This window comes from Lathamus discolor, chromosome 3 (genome assembly GCF_037157495.1).
Source record: "Lathamus discolor isolate bLatDis1 chromosome 3, bLatDis1.hap1, whole genome shotgun sequence".
In the NCBI taxonomy this organism is placed as follows: domain Eukaryota; kingdom Metazoa; phylum Chordata; class Aves; order Psittaciformes; family Psittacidae; genus Lathamus; species Lathamus discolor.
The window spans coordinates 57096339-57113909 of record NC_088886.1 but is presented as its reverse complement, the minus strand read 5'-3'; the positions used below and the strand labels follow the sequence as shown (position 1 = coordinate 57113909).

Genomic DNA, 17571 nt, shown 5'->3' with positions numbered 1-17571 from the left:
GTAATGTAGTCATGGCTACAACCATGCACAGCACATTAAAGCAATTGCTTCTTGTTAAAATAACAAAGGTACAGTGAGGCCACATACACGATGAGGAGACCTTCCAGTGCAATGAAACTCAGTATAAACCAAGAAACTAACTGGCATTTCTTCAGAAGCTGATGCACACATTCTAGTCCAGCCTAACCCAGGTCACTCACCGTAACAGAGCTAGCTTCACAAGAAGAGGCAGCCTTTGACACCATCGATGCCAAAACTTCACAAGTCTTTGAGCACAAGTGCTGATGCAGCACTGTAGCAGTTAATACTGCTAAGGAATATAAAAGTTTGCACAGGAAGTCTAGAAGAGAAGCTATCTCTGAAGATACTGAAGAATGGGGTTGATTGAAGAAAAGGGTGGATTGAAGAATGGGGTTGACTGAAGAATAGGGTTGTAAATAAGTAACCTAAGAATGTTAGGCTTTGTTAGCCACTATAGAGAAAAGGAAATTACTAAGATAAGCTTTGCCAGAACCACCTGGTGGTTATTGATATGACAATGATCCTAAAACAAAGTGATGAAGACATAACTACCAGGAGTCCAAAAGCCCACTACCACATTTTTGTACGCATCCAGGAGGCAATCTCTAAAAAGTATAATGTAATGTATGTAATCTAATGAATATGTATGGTTAAGGACAATATAATCACAGCCTGGTTGATGCTTGGGAGAGACACATTTGGAGGAGCTATCCCCCATGTCTCCTGGCACCGCAATAAAGAATACCTGCTTGCCAACTTAAAACTTTGTTGGTGAGTTCCTGCAGATTTCTCCGAATCAATACACAACTCCAAGCACACTGCTGGGTTGCCTTTGGGCAACAGACTCTGATTCGGTGCCCGTGGCTGGATAATGCATTTCACCAGAGGCAATTTACTGGAGAGAAGTCCTTCATGCAGGGAAAAGCTTATTTTCATAATACGTATGCCAGCTTTAAACTTAAAGTTTGTTATTTTAAAAAAACATTAAGTGTTTAAAAAAATTAATTCCTAAGCCTTGAAAAATTATCTTAACCTTTATAGAGAATTCACTTTTAAAAAGCCTCTCCAAACAGCTTACTTCAATTAATATGAATTATTCGGAAACAAGGCATTTGCAGAATGGGGCACTAATATAACCCTACACTTTGTTTTGTTTTGATGGACAGAGGAATGGATTTTTGAGTGCAATTACAGGCTCTATAGGCTTAAGATAACGCCAAACAATAAAAGGCAAAGACTACAAGAAATGAGGAAAAGCACCAGGATATGAAAGAAACTAATCACTTTTTTTTGTTCAATATACTGCAGCTGTTAAGCTTGCTGAAACCACAGAGAAGAGGAAGCAAATTTTTAGCTTCAAGGTGGTGCATGAAGCCTTGGTGGCCTATTCAAGTGGCATACTGAACAGGCAGACAAATACGTGGTATACTCAAGAAGAGTATTATTAAACATTTATAGTGACTTTCTGTTGAAAAGCAAAAGCGTGCTGTCTTTAAATTTCAAACACACACAATACATACAGACATGAATTCCCATTTGCACAGGGATGCAGCATGCTACAGAAATCATTGTCTGCTGGGAGAAAATGCAACTGTGCATCTCAAACAAAAATGATCCTTTGTTCTTGTTACCTACTCCCCTGCTCAAAATGCATTTTGGTTTCATACCAAAGATACGGCAGGTCTGGAAGTTCATCACACTCAGAAAGAAATGTTCACATAAGCCAAGGAGAGACTCTTCTATCATTAATCGTTATACAAGTTAGACAGATCTGCAAAAGTTGTGTTTTCTTAGACATGCCCATGGAAAATACAGGTACAGCTTTAACCAATTGATCTGAAGTAAATAACACTGGGCACCCGCCTGCTCCAAACATGCATTACCAACATTTTATCCAATGCTCCTAGTGAATAGTCTTCCCACTGCAACAGCCACTCTAGCACCAATGCTGAAGATGTGCAACTCCAAACCAGTCATGCAGAATCCTGGCCAATGCACACAGAGGCGGCTATATGAAATGCTCAGTTTGTTTCAAATTACCAATAGAAATCCTCTTAGGAGTGTCATTTTATGTGCTGCATTTCACCACCAGCTAATACTCTAAAATGTTTTAATAACTGAAAGAATGTTCATAACTCTTGTATATCAAGTTCAACTGTGCCAGTAACTTCTAAAGTAACATCTCCCCTGCCTCAACCCCAAGTTTTAGCACTGAAGACTGAAATGCCTCATCTTGCACTAGTTCTAGTGTTGGAAGTTTTTCAGCACAAGTCAGGTTTGATAACAGGCCTGAAGACAGATCTGATCATCAGTCCCAGCCCAAAACAGTTTAAAATGGAAGACTTAAGTTCTCTGTATATGCACAAATGAAACAAGATGAGGAGGAGCTTTGATCCAGTCCTGTCCTCACTGGGAGGACTTTCCATTTGTTATCTTCAAAGGGAAACAAAACTGAACTCGAGGACACAAGGACCGTCACGCTCTGTCAGGTTTCCCCACTGGCTACCCTGCGGAAACTACAAAAACACAATAGCTTACAGACACAGAGGAGTGGGGAGAAAAGCTTCAAGGGGAAAATGACTGGCAGAAAAGGAACACGAAGGATGACTTGCAGCAGAACTTACCACCTTTTACCAGAGTGAAACACTATGTGGGAGAAAGTGGGACGCGGCACAGTTGAAGGCTGCCGAGCTCAGGATTACAGCTGCAAAAAAGCAGATCCCATTCTGCCACTTGCCAGGTTCTGAGTGTTTGACTTCACAGTCTCAGCATCATTTTAACACAGTGCTACTTCTGGGTCAGCTCTCCCTTCATTTACACAGGGAGGCAGACAGCACCCACACTACTGTCAGTAGAACCATCTGCAGCATCTCTGGACATGCTTGTTTTCAGGCACATTGTGTGTCAATTTCCATTAAAATATGGATTTTGCCATAATATATAAATATATAGGGATGCTGGGGTGGGACTCTTCGTCAGGGACTGTAGCGACAGGACAAGGGGTAATGGGTTAAAACTTAAACAGGGGAAGTTTAGATTGGATATAAGGAGGAAATTCTTTCCTGTTAGGGTGGTGAGGCACTGGAATGGGTTGCCCAGGGAGGTTGTGAGTGCTCCATCCCTGGCGGTGTTCAAGGCCAGGTTGGATGAAGCCTTGTGTGGGATGGTTTAGTGTGAGGTGTCCCTGTCCATGGCAGGGGGGTTGGAACTAGATGATCTTGAGGTCCTTTCCAACCCTAACTATTCTATGATTCTATGATTCTATGATATAAAGACTCATATATAAATGCTCCAGGAAGATCAGAGTCTTCTCCTATTTATCTTTTTAAAGTGGAGTTTGCTCTGAGTCCGAACTAGGAATTAGGCTGCTATCTCCTTCTCCTAATAGAGAGGATACACTGTTTTTAAGGGAATCAGAAAGAAGCCATCTGCATAAACAGCCTTTGATTAGAGAAGTGAAGAAACATCCATGGCTAGACATACAAATAAAGTAGCATGTTAAGGAGAAATATAACTTACACGGAAACTTGTATGAAATCACAGTCAAAATGGACACAGCCCATGCATTTTTGGCAATAAAATATCACTGAATAGTGTATTGCAGAAGCATCGTTATTTGCGCTGAAACTTGGATTTACATTGTACAATGTCCAACAGCAATGAGAATAACACAAATGCAAAACCAAACAACCTTTACAAGTTCCCAATTCTAATACAAACCTGTGAGACTCAGTTCACATTGCTGAGCAATTCCAGCACCATAGCTAGAGCAAATTCATGAAAGGATTAAGCCAGGCTATCAAATTTCTAATTGCTATTTTAGAGTGAAAAATTTTATATTCAAAGACTAACTTTAGATAACACCACTCATTTCACTTATTAGAACAAAGATGTAGCTGTTGCTTTTCAAGGTTCTTATGTCTTACAAACAGGATACATGGGAAATCAGTGGAAACATGATCAGAACACACCAACATACTTTTTTTTCCTTAAAACTGTCAGATTTGGCAGTTGCCACAACTTCGCTATGAGTCCGAGTGGGAAGAAAAAGCATAGGTATAACAGGATGCAAATACACCATAACACAGCTGTGTTCTTAGCCTTAGGAGCTACTCTACAATAAGAGTATGCCAGCACTTCCTTACGTTTTAGGCCAACAATAACTGGATTCCCTGTTAAATAAACAAACTAGACTGGATTGTAAGGGGAGGGCAGGGGGAATAAAGCCTGTTATCTATGAAGCTGATGAGTGCCTTAGATTGCCTGAGGAGTCTCTGTTGTTGGAAGTTTTAAGAGATCAAAGTTGTATAAAACAAGACAAGGCTAATCTTACAAGTGTTGGAACTTCAGAAGATCTTTCTAGCTACATACTTTCATAAGCAGCTATTTGCTACCAACATGAGGTAATCATATGGCTCTCTGCATGACTACAATTAATTTACACAAATGAAAAAATAGTCATCATTCACCCAAAAAGACATTACAAAGACCATTCGCCATTACAGCTAACATCACACCCTTAAATCTACAATGTTCTTCCTCTGGATAAGCAACACTGCACCAAATGTTCTGATGTTTTAAGTCACAAACTGCCCTAGTTCAAGTTAGGGATGAGAAGGGTAAGAATTTATTATTACTTGGAGTGTGGTAACACCAAAGAAGAGACACTGAGCTGTGGAAGGGAGCAAAGAAGCAAAAGGGTTGTAGAAAAGAAGAGTATCTGAGAGATGTAATGCAGGGGCAAGGAAGGCGCAGGAGGTGGCTGGGGCAAAAAGTGACTTAACCAAGTGGCATATTCTACTGACAATGTGGTAGTTTCAACCTGCTGAGGAAAGGCTGAGAATTAAAGTGTCAACAAATTAAGATTCAAGGACAAGAAATGCACTTAACCCAGCGAAGGGGGGTGCATGTGGAGGAAAGCAAAAAACCCAACCATGAGCTGATTCCTAAAGTGGGAACTGAAAATGCTGCTTCCTGTTAAATTATCTCAAAAGCTAAAGATTGCTTCTTCACAGTCTTAGTTGCTTAATTACTACCGCTTCACCCTCTGATTGCATGTCTACAGGGAAAATTCTTCCCAAGGTTTAGCAATACTGAATTTTCAGAATACATTATTCCCATTGCAACCTCCGGAGTAATGCATCACACAAATAGCATATAACAAACAGGTTTAGATAAACAAAACACATACCCATCTAAAAGTTTTCACTGATAACAATTTGGGGAAAAACTCAGAGTCTAATGAGAGATTATGTATTTCTCCTAGCAGTTAACAATTCTGCAGTTTTGACTTAGATCTCTTAATGGTGAAAAGGCCTCCCAAGGGGAAAAGTCCATATTTGCTATTAGCATTTGTGGTATGTTAGATATAGACCAATGCAAATTATAATAAACTGAGAACTGTAGGAAAGAGGAAAGAAGTTGTGCTTAGCTCCATATCTCCAAAGTTTTTATTTTAGTATAGAAATAGCCTTACTTTACAACATTAGATACATGCAACCTAAGGTCTGAAAGTGATTCAAGGGTTAAGCTGCAGTGTTCTACAAGGCTAAGAGCAAAAGGTTTGAGCAAACCCCACATCCCAAAACTCCTGTAGCTGTATCAGCAAACAGAGGGGATGTGCCTTGAGTTTCCTTTCCTCCTTCCCTACATTGTGACATAGAACAAGCCAAAGGCTTCTTCCTGGTGGGCTGTAGATGCAGGGGCAGCCACAGCAACATTACCAAATGTTATCTATGGATCACCTATTGATATTATACACAGAACACAGACCGTCTGCTTTGCTCTTTCACACCGATTCAGAACAGGGCAGAGCCGGACCTGCAATGTATGCTCATAAAAAGCATTTTGACTTCCAGAAGTCAAATTATTGACTATTCTGTCAGGTACTTTTAAGGATCAATATAAATCACTGCCTTCAACTCACCTATTCAATGACCAAGTTTTCTACCACAGCTCTGTTAACGTTGTGCTCCCACCACTTCATTTAAACACACAAATACTGATGTATCAGCTATGATCTGCAATTCTGCAATGTACATTTATACAAAAGTACTTTGCTGTTTCTCTGATTCAGTCTATAAATAGTACTCAGGACTTCTCATCAGACAACAGCTATTGATAGCCCAGCTTTTTTTAAACATGAACATACCCTGATGAAAAGAGTATCTGAAAAATAGCATATACTACAATTATATTTGGGGGGTTTAATTATTGCTATAGTCAATAGGCAGATGTCTGATGTAAAATTCCATGCAACAGGCACTGGGCAAATAACAATGTGGTAAATACTGATAGCATTTGATCAAAGAAGTTTGTCCTGGAGAAAAAAAGTCACTGTGCTTCTGATGAGCACTCTCCATCCTGCCACTCTGCCTTCCCCCACAAGCCATGACAAATATTTGCAGCTCTGAGTCTCTCAAATGTGAGCAAGAATCCATCTGGTGAAAGTCACAGCACATGAGCATGTGACGCTCAAAGTAGCTTCTGAAGCAGAATGCTCTGGGTACCAGATGCAGTTGGAAGAACAGTGATTGATTTTAATTACAGCATTATTCTAGGCACAATATCCAGAGCCTGGAGGGCACACAGGTTCTTGATCTTTGACCTGCAGCCTTATCCTTCTATGATTCTGCCATCTATGCAGTAATTAACATACTTCAAAGTCTGCATCATCTCTATACCACTACAACATATGTTTAAGTTCACTGCAGCTGCACAAGCCCATCTTTTGATCCTTTGACTCCTCCATTCCTGCAAGCCTTTTGCTCTTTGCCAGGCAACTGAAATACACAGGCCTTTAAAGTATTCGGAGGTCTCCCATTTAAATAGCAAGTATTGAAAACACTAGAAATCCCTGTGGTCGAGGTCTCCATTTGCCCTGTAAGACACCATATAAACAACCCCTGCAAGCTGTGGTATGCATTCTAAGCAGTAACAATCAATCACTAAATAGCAAGTTACAATTCACTGTTTGACAGCACAGTTTCCAAGGAAAGCTAGAGTTCCTACCACCAGATCTACTAAAAGCTGCAATCAGCAGCATGAGATACTCCCAGGGAAGGGGATAGGAGGAGAAAAAAGGAGAATTTGTGAGGTTAAAAAGCAAGCAAACAACAACAAACCCCACACACATGTATGTTCAAACATATTTAACTGTGAATGCAACATGAGCATCGCAGTCCACAAGATCTACTCTGATTTTCACAGGAATAAGCAATTGTAAAAACCTGCAATATTAAGTGCTATGAGAGTTCCACAATCAAATTTGCACTGCTACACAAAAGCTGGCTGGATTGAAACCCTTCCAACAGAGAAGAGAAGGCATTTGCTTTACAGCACCAGCTAAACAAGCTTCTTTGATTTCCTGAACACTGTTTTTGTTGCAGAAAACGCACCAGTGAGCATGAGATAACAAATTATGTGATTCCAGGATGTCAAACTGCCCCACGGCGAAGTGGCTTTAAACTTCCTCTTCACATGATCAGATTAACACCCAGGCCTACACAGAAGTTTAGTTTACAAGTTTACTTTTAGCCGTGGGTTCACACTCAAGAAAAATTAATACTTTGACTTTCTCAGGGATAATTTAGGAAACCATCCTGCCTCTTCCAGCAAAATTATCCCACGAGAAACCGGATGGGAATTTCTCTCTCTGCCATCTCACAGACCACAGCTATCCTCCTGTACTTAGCCCCTTTTATTTTATATCATTCACATCCTCATCCTGTGTTTTCATCTTTCTAGAGCAGCTCTGTGGAGGCTACAAAAAGAATGCAGAACAATTCCGTGTATGGACGTGGTGGACCAAGCTGTACTTTGCTTAGTCTGGCAGATATTCCCAGCATTATGAAACCTGGTTTTGCACAGAAATATTCAGGTTGCAAAAGCATCTCTCCCCCACTCTCCAAAATGAAACTAAACAAAATGCTGTCAGCAAATAGCAAAGTACTTAAGAGCCCTCCCATACTCCCTCTTACAAAAGCACTCGGGAAGCTGCCATTTAGCATCTGGCTGTAATAACCTGCATGGCTTCTGTGGATAAAGATTCTTTCCCCCAGCACTTATTACAGATGTTTATGAAAAAAAAAAAAACATCTTCAACAGGGTCAAATTATTTAATTAGGTTTCTACTTTGTATGTCAGATGTAGGGTAATGAGCAGATAATTTCTGACAGAAAAAACAGACCACCCAATCCCAATTGGAAAGAATAGTAAATTCCTTTAGAAATCACCAATTGAAAGGCAGGGGTTGTACACATGCTATTACTCTCTTCTTACAAAACCTAGTGCCATTCATAAAGCCCCAAAGCCATGAAAATTTTGTTCAATCATCTACTTTTGTTAAATCTATGTATTTATATTTATGATTCTTCCTATGGTTCAGCTAATATAGTCTTAAAAAAGAATGAAGTTCCACTTACTACCTCGTTCAGCCTTCCATTCCCCATTCACAGCAGCCGATAAGCCAACTGCAGATGACCTGGCACAACCGCAGAGCACATGCCTTCCTGAGCAGTAAGAAGAACTGGACAAGACCCAGCTCTGCAACTCATCTTCTGGTGGGTTACTACTTCAGGTTCACAACAGCAACACAATGCTCCTTACTACATCGCCATTTAATTTCTTATTACCCCTTTAGACCAAAACCAGGTAATGCTTACCCAAAACTCCGTATTCCTGGAGAACAAAGTACCTTGAGAGAGCACCTTCTGAAATTGACTAAGGAATTGAGCTCTCTATCAGAAAAACAGCTGAAAGCTGTATTTGACCTGAGCTCCCAGATTCCTGGGGATCCACAGCTGTTTCTGAGGGTCCTGGAAAGGCAACTATGGAAAGAAAGCCTACTGGCCTGAACTCAAGTATGTTTATGGGAGAGTTCCCACAAGTACAGGAACTTTTTACAGGATCCACAAATCCAATTTGAAAGCCACAGATTTAAAACATATCCTCCATTAAACAAGAATTTTACTGTTAAACAAAGCCAGGAAGTTTCCCCAAGATCTTTTTTCTCAGCTTGTTCACTTTGTGTGGACACAGATTTCTTGCCGCTCTGCTTGCCAGAAGGGAAGGCCTTTTGATACAATCCAGTCGTTACAAGACATAACTGATAGTTACTTGCTGTGGCAGTAACTGGGATGCAATGTACTCAACAGCCAGCTCCTCCCCCTCCCTGAACACTCTGTTCACAACAAAAGGATAAAGAAAATCCTACACCAGAAAAGTTGTTAGTGTAATGAAGAAACACAGTAACACTTACGGTCAAGTCCGTTGATGTATCTCATTGTAATTTCACAGTGCCCCCAAACTGCACTGACTATGGGATAAAGTTTTTTCCCTTTTAGTCCCCTGAAGGCCACTCCAAGATACTGTCCATCTACCATGAAGCTAAGCGTCCCTTCATCCATATCCAAAACCACCAGTAAGGAGTCTGGGAGTACAAAAGACTCATCCGGTTCCAAAAAGACAGGATACGTGACCCCAGGCTGGTTTTTACAGTTATGGTAGAGTTTGTTGCGTCCCAGATCCCAGCCCCACGATTCACTATTGCTACCAACCAACGACGTGTATCCCACAGAGTGCAGTGGAGCTTCAGCTGTGGAGACCCCTACCACGGCATGAGTTCCCCGCTGCCTTGTGGGCCAGTGGATCTGCCAGACGTGGAGGCCTCTCGTGTAGCCGACCTTGCCCCGGATGCAATCTGTGCTTTGGGCAACAGGGTGTCTGTGAAAGGTCAGTTTATCATCTTCCTTCACAAATATATTTAAGGAGCGATCTTCATTGTTCCAAGCGTGTTTATACTGGACCTCCAGCTTGGCAGGGGGCATATCCAACAGCATGTCCAGGCGCGCTGGCTTGCAGAAATCCGGGCCTCTAAGCTCTCGCTTAACAGGTCTATAAGGGGGCTCCCTCACATCCACAGACTTTATGCTCCCTGAGATTTTCTGGCCCATTGCTTGGCTGCAGCTTTACAAAGGAGAAAGAAAAGTTGACTTTGGCCCAGTGTTACCTCATGAAAGCACTTTAACGCCACGTCAGTGACCCGACAAGCTGACTGGATTTACTTCTCCTACTCGCAGCTCTTCAGCAGCAATGTTTTCAGAGACGAAAATGCTCCTGAAAGAAAGCAGAAAGTTTCCAGTTAAAGAAAGCCAACAGAAAACTCTATTTTTAAAGAACTTTGTTTCATCCCTAGCAGTTATTTTAAACACCAAAGCTGATAATTCACCACGTTTTGTTCCGTATCCTACCGCACTAACCAGCCTGCCAGCAGGACACTGAGCCCACCAGCATTCAGAGAGCAGACAGTCATTTCCTCCTATTCATAATAGGATGTAGACATTCCTCAGCTTCTGCCCTTCCACCTATTTTGTCTGGCCAAGTTCACAGCGGTCCTGAAGAAGGCGTATGATATTCCCCAGCAACAGTGATAAACTTGCAGCTTCACTTTCACTTCTGCTTTTGTTTCATAGCCTTAGAAATAGGCACTATGTGAGAATCCCCTTTTATTTCCAGCTGTTCTCTGCTCTGGGCCCTGGCAACAAAGGGCTTCAGCTTCTGTGCCATTATTTAAACAAATGCAGCCAACAGCAAATGGCTGAAAAATTTAAGTGCTTTCTTTTAACACAGTCTGTACTTAAATTAAAAAATTCATTAAGCTTTAGGTATTTTATAAAGGAGCTAACAAAAAGATAAAAATAATTAAAAAAAAAAAAAAAGAGGGAATGAGGGAAGAGGAGCCATGGAAGGACAAAGGAAGAAAGAAGGATGGCAGTTCCAGCTCTTTGGCAGACTTTTCTAATGGGTAGCTACTACAACTGGGTAAGCTCCTCATGCTACTGGACAGCAGGCTAATCCACATTTCAGTATACAACTGATGAGAAGGTCAGTAAGACATTTAAAGGGAATACATGATTTTGAAGTTTATTATTTCTGTGTTTCCCCAGTTAAACATGGTAATTTAGCTGGAAATGGTCAAAAGCACCCAGGAAAGATACTTTGAAGCCTGGATAAATTAGATTCATTCATATTTTAGAGCTTGGGTAGAGTGTAAAGGGAAGACAAGAAGCTCTCAAAGTACTAAAGGAGTAAAACTGAAGTCAAAGTCCTATAAACTCAAGCAGACGACTGACATGGGACCACTGAGAGTATCTGCGCCAGCAGACATACCTCTGCCTTCTAGAAAAACAAGTGCCAAGTCTGGGGATACTTGAACATATGGGATTAAAACCACTCTGTGATGAAGTGTTTCAAGCAGCAGCAAAAATCACCACACTTTCAAAAGTCTGAGGAACGTAGGTGACAACTCTTTCATAGAGCATCAAACAGCACACAGGGACATAGCCGTCTTGCAACAAAAAGACTTTAAAGTTCCAAGTTCATGTTCTTCCTTTTTAAAAACTCTTACCCCAGATACACTCTCCAACTGCAAAGATCATTTCTGAAAGCTGATGAGTAAGAAACATGCACTCAGAATGGAAGGAAATAAAATGGGAAGTCTAGAAAAAGAACGTCTGCAAAATTTACCATCCAAAATATGTTCTAGAAGCAAAATTAGGTCCTTGTATTATTAACGATGGCCAATACCATGTGAAGTGTTTTCTGGATGTATTAAATACAGAATGAAACAACACCTGTGTTATGTGACAGTTTTCCTTCCAAAAGGCAAAAGTCAAAAAGTTGATTTTCAGATCCATGTGATGATTAAGTTATTGTGTAAATGCATTATTTTCTGTCGCCTTGGTCCCACATGGGTACATGCACAGAACTCAGCATCAAACAACCCCCTCTGCACTTGGGTTTAACCTTCAAAAATCAGAATTAAACATAAGCTCCCCCAGCCCCTTTTTCACTCTGTCATGAGGATTCAGAACAACATACAGGAGCTCCCCACATGCAATCAGCTCACAGACCCCATTTCCTTCTTTGTAAACCATGTAAAAGGAATCCAAAAGTTTAAACAGTAATTACATTTAAGCTGATGCCATTTCCACTATTGCAGAAGCACTCACAGGTTGTTTCAAAGATGTAATGACAACTCTAGCCCACCAAAGCAAGTTCAATACTTTATTCTAATCATGGGGGAAATGAAATAGCGATATGCACACAGGGAAACAACAGGGAGTAAATGTCATCAGGTAAGCAATCTTTCCTGGACGACATATGGTCAGGGACTGGGTAGCTCCTTTAAAAAAGGTGCTTGATTATTTGAGCTTTAAAGAAGGGTATGAAAAAGGGAAATCTGAGATGTTCAAAGGGAACCTCGGTGATTTCTGTATGAGATTTAGCTCTACATGCCTCAGAAAATTTCCTCTTTAGAACACAAGACAATTGCCCCGTTCCTGTCAGAGTGCTGAGGGGAGATGGCCAGGGAAGTCCTCAGTGCATCTTCCTGCATCATTTCCTGATCACATTAGAAAATAAACTTGGCACAAATGTTTACCTGGCAAATCACTGGGAGATAATAAACACTGTAGTGACTCCCTTGGCAAGCCACAGACATTCTTCCTAATGTACCCCAAATCGTGGCATAAACACGTTGCTAGTAGATGGATCAGTAATTAAGAAGAGTAAAAGGCATCTTTGTAACTACCATGATACATGTACAACTGTACCTTTACTCTGGGATGTGCTCAGTAGCCACTTAGGTTTGAAACTCTATATCACAGGATTAGATCATTTTTCATACTCGGACATTACCACGAAGTCACGTATCATGAAACATTTGGCCAAATAGCTCTGAATGGACATAGGACCAAACAACAGTGTCAAAGTTCTACACTTACTGATGCATTTGAGAAGTGGCAGTTCCTAAGCAACGTGTTGGTTCAAAAGGCACCTTTCATCAAATACTTTCTCCCACCCATCACATTGCACTCTCTTGCATCCTAGTTCTGTGTAGCTGGTAGTTGTTAGCTTCTACTTATAGCCATGGTGATCTCATTCAAGCATTAGTGGACTTACATCAGTAAATGAAAAAAGTAAGTCAATATTTAACCATTTGTACCAGTACAGCAATAAAGGTGTAACCCCGTGCTGGCTGTGGTCTAACAGCTCTGATTGCTGGTGCTTAGTAGTGGCTGACTTGAAAACTTTCTATGTGGATGCAGTGACGGGTTGCAACACATACCTCCTGCTCATAACCCATGCAACAGGAATGTGAGCTCCACAGGGAGCGACTCATGCAAAAAGTCCTCCTGGCAGCTCACAACAGTCCTGTTGGCTGCTTGGAGGACAACCTGTCTCAATGCCAAGATCACCTATTCCGTTTTCTTGGATGCATGCTGTCCATTTACACCAAGCAGATGGCAGAGACCCACAGTGAGCCAAGGAACAGCAGCAGAGGCATCACCTTATCCTTCACCCTGTCAGAAGCACAGCTCACCAAGGCCACTGGCCTCCACTGACAAAACATCCCCTCCCTATTTCCACAGGTACCATCACACTTCCAACACAGAAGCCTTCGGAATATCACACTTGCACCACTACTCTCAGATCTCCAAGCAGCTTCTCCCCTAGGAGCTGCACAATTACCACACACCAGAAGCTGCTGAGAAAGCCAAGCACAACACCCAGAAGGGGAAGTGGAGGGAAAAGGTACCATAACCTGGCTTCCTGTCTGCAGGACTGGATGGATACACCACATAGGATTAGTAAAAGCTGTGGGTCAGCCTGAAAGGAGAAAGGATTATTCCCTCCAGATGATGCACTATTCAAACCATTTACAGAAATATTTCCTTATAAAACCTTCTTACCATCTCCTGAATTAATAAAGACTTGCCAAAGCGCAGCACTGTCATTGACCTGCTGTGACTTTTTGTACTCTTACACTACTTCAAGAAACTTATATTTCCCTGCCTGTATCTTATTAGATACATAAATAATCTACAATTAAAAGAACATTCATTTTCACTGCATAGTTCTGCTTCAAAGTTTTGCCCAGTAATTTCTAACCACTACAGGAGGTCGGAAATAAGAAACTATTTCAATCTGGCTTAATACATGATCTCTCCATTATATCTCTTCAGCAGCTTCAAGTAACACACTGAATTTCTTCAGTTATCCCTGTGATAAGAGTTATGTTATGGAAAATAAAGGAGTATTTTCACAGGAAGAGAAGCAGCATAATTTTAGTATACTCCTTCAGCAACTGGAAATCTCTGGCTAAAAAGACTGTTAGTTTTTGTATCCTAAATTACTTCTGTCTCAGTTTCACATTCATGCTACGCTTTGTTAGGATATGATGATTAAACCTACTGTACAAGAACAAGCCAACTCCCAACAGGAAAAGTGTGTCAACGCCACTTAGCAGTGTCCTTACACAGGCTGCCAAAATATTTAGGGAAGTTATTCACAATAAAAACACAGATTATACTTACCAGAGAACGATTCGCTGGGACATCACTTTGCTGTAACTAAATAGAGTGAGGTTCGTTAACAATTCAGTATGTTGGCATCGATGTAACATTGCTGCTGATAAAAGAAACGTGCTTTCTGCAAAGTCAGCTTTCAGCATTTATAGCAGTATTCCCCTCTGTGCAGATGTGCAGAAAGCTTGAGAAACATGCATGAGAAGTGACACACATAGAACCATAGAACAGTTAGGGTTGGAAAGGACCTCAAGATCATCTAGTTCCAACCCCCCTGCCATGGACAGGGACACCTCTCACTAAACCATCCAACACAAGGCTTCATCCAACCTGGCCTTGAACACCGCCAGGGATGGAGCACTCATAACCTCCCTGGGCAACCGATTCCAGTGTCTCACCACCCTAACATAAATGCAATTCCAAACTACAGTAAGAATGTGCTACTGTTTTGCTTAGTCCTGATATTCTGAACCATCAGAACTTATCAAAGAAGTGAGAAGCACGTAGGCAAGTCCCAACAGTGCTGTTAGTACTGACCAGTGAAATGGTCTACCAGAAAAAGCATGGAAAGTGCTACCTCCACTTACCAGTATTTCAAATTTCTACACCACAGTTCCCACTCTTTCTGCTATTGACCCTCACTGGGTTTTTTCCTTGCTGCAATCAGACCTTAGTGCCACCTCTCTGCCAACCTGGGCTTCATTATCAGCAAGCAAAGATTCCTGAACACTAACAGAGTTGGAACAGAACACTCTCAACCAAGACCTCTTCTCCATCGGCACCAAAGCTGTTTGCTCCCCAGATGCCTGAAGAGAACCAATACCCAAAGTGTTTGTGTACTCTGAATCTAACACTGGTCCTAACATCCCTACAGGAGGAATAGGAAGAATAAAACCACCAAGTGTGGGCCAAGTTAATGAAGAAGGGTTTATAAGTTCAAGAACAAGGACTTTTACCTCCACCCAGACAATGTAAAGGCACAAGGCCCAGCGTGCACCAACTATGCTCCCAGCGTGCACCAACTATGCTCCCAGTGTGCAAACTGCAACATGACCATGACAATACTGTTCTGAGGGTGACAATGAATTAAGCACATTTTTGGCACCCTAAAAAGACTGGCCAGCTTGGATTCAGCTATAGATCCTGGTATCCAACAGTGCTGATTTATTGCCCATTGTGAACAGTGTTGGCTTTCTTTGTCAAACTGGGAATATACAGTAACAATGCAACCAGCCAAAAACACTCAGATACTCTAAACTATCCTGTGATACAGAGAACATTTTATGCTACATGCACACTTAGCAAATGACATTTAACATGTGGGATGAACAATGCAGGAGTAAACCATGACTTCTTCAATCCCTGTAAGGAATGCAAATCCTGAAAATCCCAAAGACATTCCTCCATAAAGAGTAATTTTTTGGTAATGTTACAAACGTGTAGTTGTTTCAAAATTCACTATAAGCTTGTTATTGAAATAGACGGTGCATTTAGCTGCTTGGAATTAGAATAATCTGAAATACCACACCATCTGTACCACCATGGTTAGAAGCAGTTTAGTCCCATGATGAAGAATGCGGAAAGAATCTTGAGTAGTTATGAATACAGCAGTGTGTGTATTTTCAAATACTTTCATCTACTGTATTTTGGAACTGAGCTGGGCTTGAGGTTTTGGGTTGGTTTTATGCCTTCCTCCTCACTCCATGTGCTTCTGGAATTTGCCTCTCTAGTACTGAAAGCTGGTTTTAGATGCAAACATTTATATTCTGAAGAAACACAAAAGGTGACAAAAAAAACACTTCAATACTGTAAACAGTTTTTTTGTGTAATGACTTCTCAGAGTACAGCAATGCAATTTGAAAAACAGATACAGTAACATAATAGAGTAAAAACTACTTTTTTTTCACTTCGCAAGCACTCTTCAAAGCAGACACATTCCCGTTCTAAAGTTACTGAAAGGAAATTTAAGACTAAAGTTACTGAACAGAAATTTTCAGAGTATTTAACAGGAATACCCATGTGACTCCACAATTACCATAAGCTTACAGATGCTCTAACTGCTACATCCCTCCTACAACCCCTTCCTATTCATTCTTCCCTTTTGTCTTGCAGCCACCTGCATTCAAATAGCCTTGAGATGGGTCTGCCTCAGGAAAGTGAAGTGGGCAAAATCCAGTATTTCATTTTGCCAGGTTATTTTCAGGTGGAAAAGCCCTCTAGATCTGGCACATCAGACAGTCATGTAAACACTTGCTCTGGCATGAGACGAGAGACAATGCTGAATTCACCATCTATTTAGGCAGCAGCCCAAACCGTGGAGTGAATTTCCAGTCACTTCAAGCTGCCCTAAGGGGCATGGCTGAACTTCAGGTATTAATTCAGTACAGTCATGGGTTTCATGAAGCAGGGACCCTGGCGACACAGAGAAAGCAAAGATGCTAAATCCTTCTTTGCTTTAGTCTTCAGCGCCAAGGCAATCATGCTTAACCAACATGATGCCTTCTACAATGGGACAACTGGCTGGATGATAAAGGGAGAACAGTGGATGTTGTAAAGCTGGACTTCAGCACGGCTTTTGACACTGTCTCTCATGAAATCCTCATGACTCACCTACCAGACTCTGCAAGTGATGGCTCTACTCTCACAGTGCCCATCCAGTGGATGACTTTAGTGCTTAGCCTCTGTGCCATTTATAAAAAGGCATTCACTAATGGTTTAACATTTGCAATGCTCTTGGAATGATCAGGATACTTTTGACTTCTTTTGCTTTCAAGCCTTACTTGGTTTAATTCTCATTTGATTTGAGGTGGCAGCATACAGACAATACCTGTCACATGCTCTCACTGTTGGTTAGCCAGAGGAAAATCCACTGGATGCTGCAGCTCAAACAGCCCATTAGAGGCAGATCCTGATCAGAGGCAGTTCCTGACCTTCAATAGTGCTGCCAAACTTCAGTGACAAAAAACTATACTGTGATTCTGGCCAAACACAGCAAACTAGAGTTGAAGATAATTCTTCCCCCTACACTGAGCTGAATAGACTGATGCAGAAGAGATGCTCAAAAAGGCAGTCTTGGACAAACCGTGGGTGATCTGTTGTAGGGAAGCCACAGACACAGGGCTCAGTCCATTCCCCCTACTCAGGATTGCACTGGAAGAGTGGGAGGGCAGGGTTGGAGGGA

General features: G+C 41.4%; 1 protein-coding gene across 1 annotated transcript in view; it reads right to left on the bottom strand.

The window, feature by feature from the left end:
* SPSB4 (splA/ryanodine receptor domain and SOCS box containing 4) overlaps positions 1–17571 on the bottom strand; it is an 84526-nt gene that overhangs the window by 50862 nt on the left and 16093 nt on the right. The window contains exon 2 of the mRNA XM_065672696.1: positions 9281–10137. Coding sequence (XP_065528768.1) covers positions 9281–9974 — 694 coding nt within the window. The 5' untranslated portion in view covers positions 9975–10137. The remainder of the gene's footprint in view (positions 1–9280; positions 10138–17571) is intronic.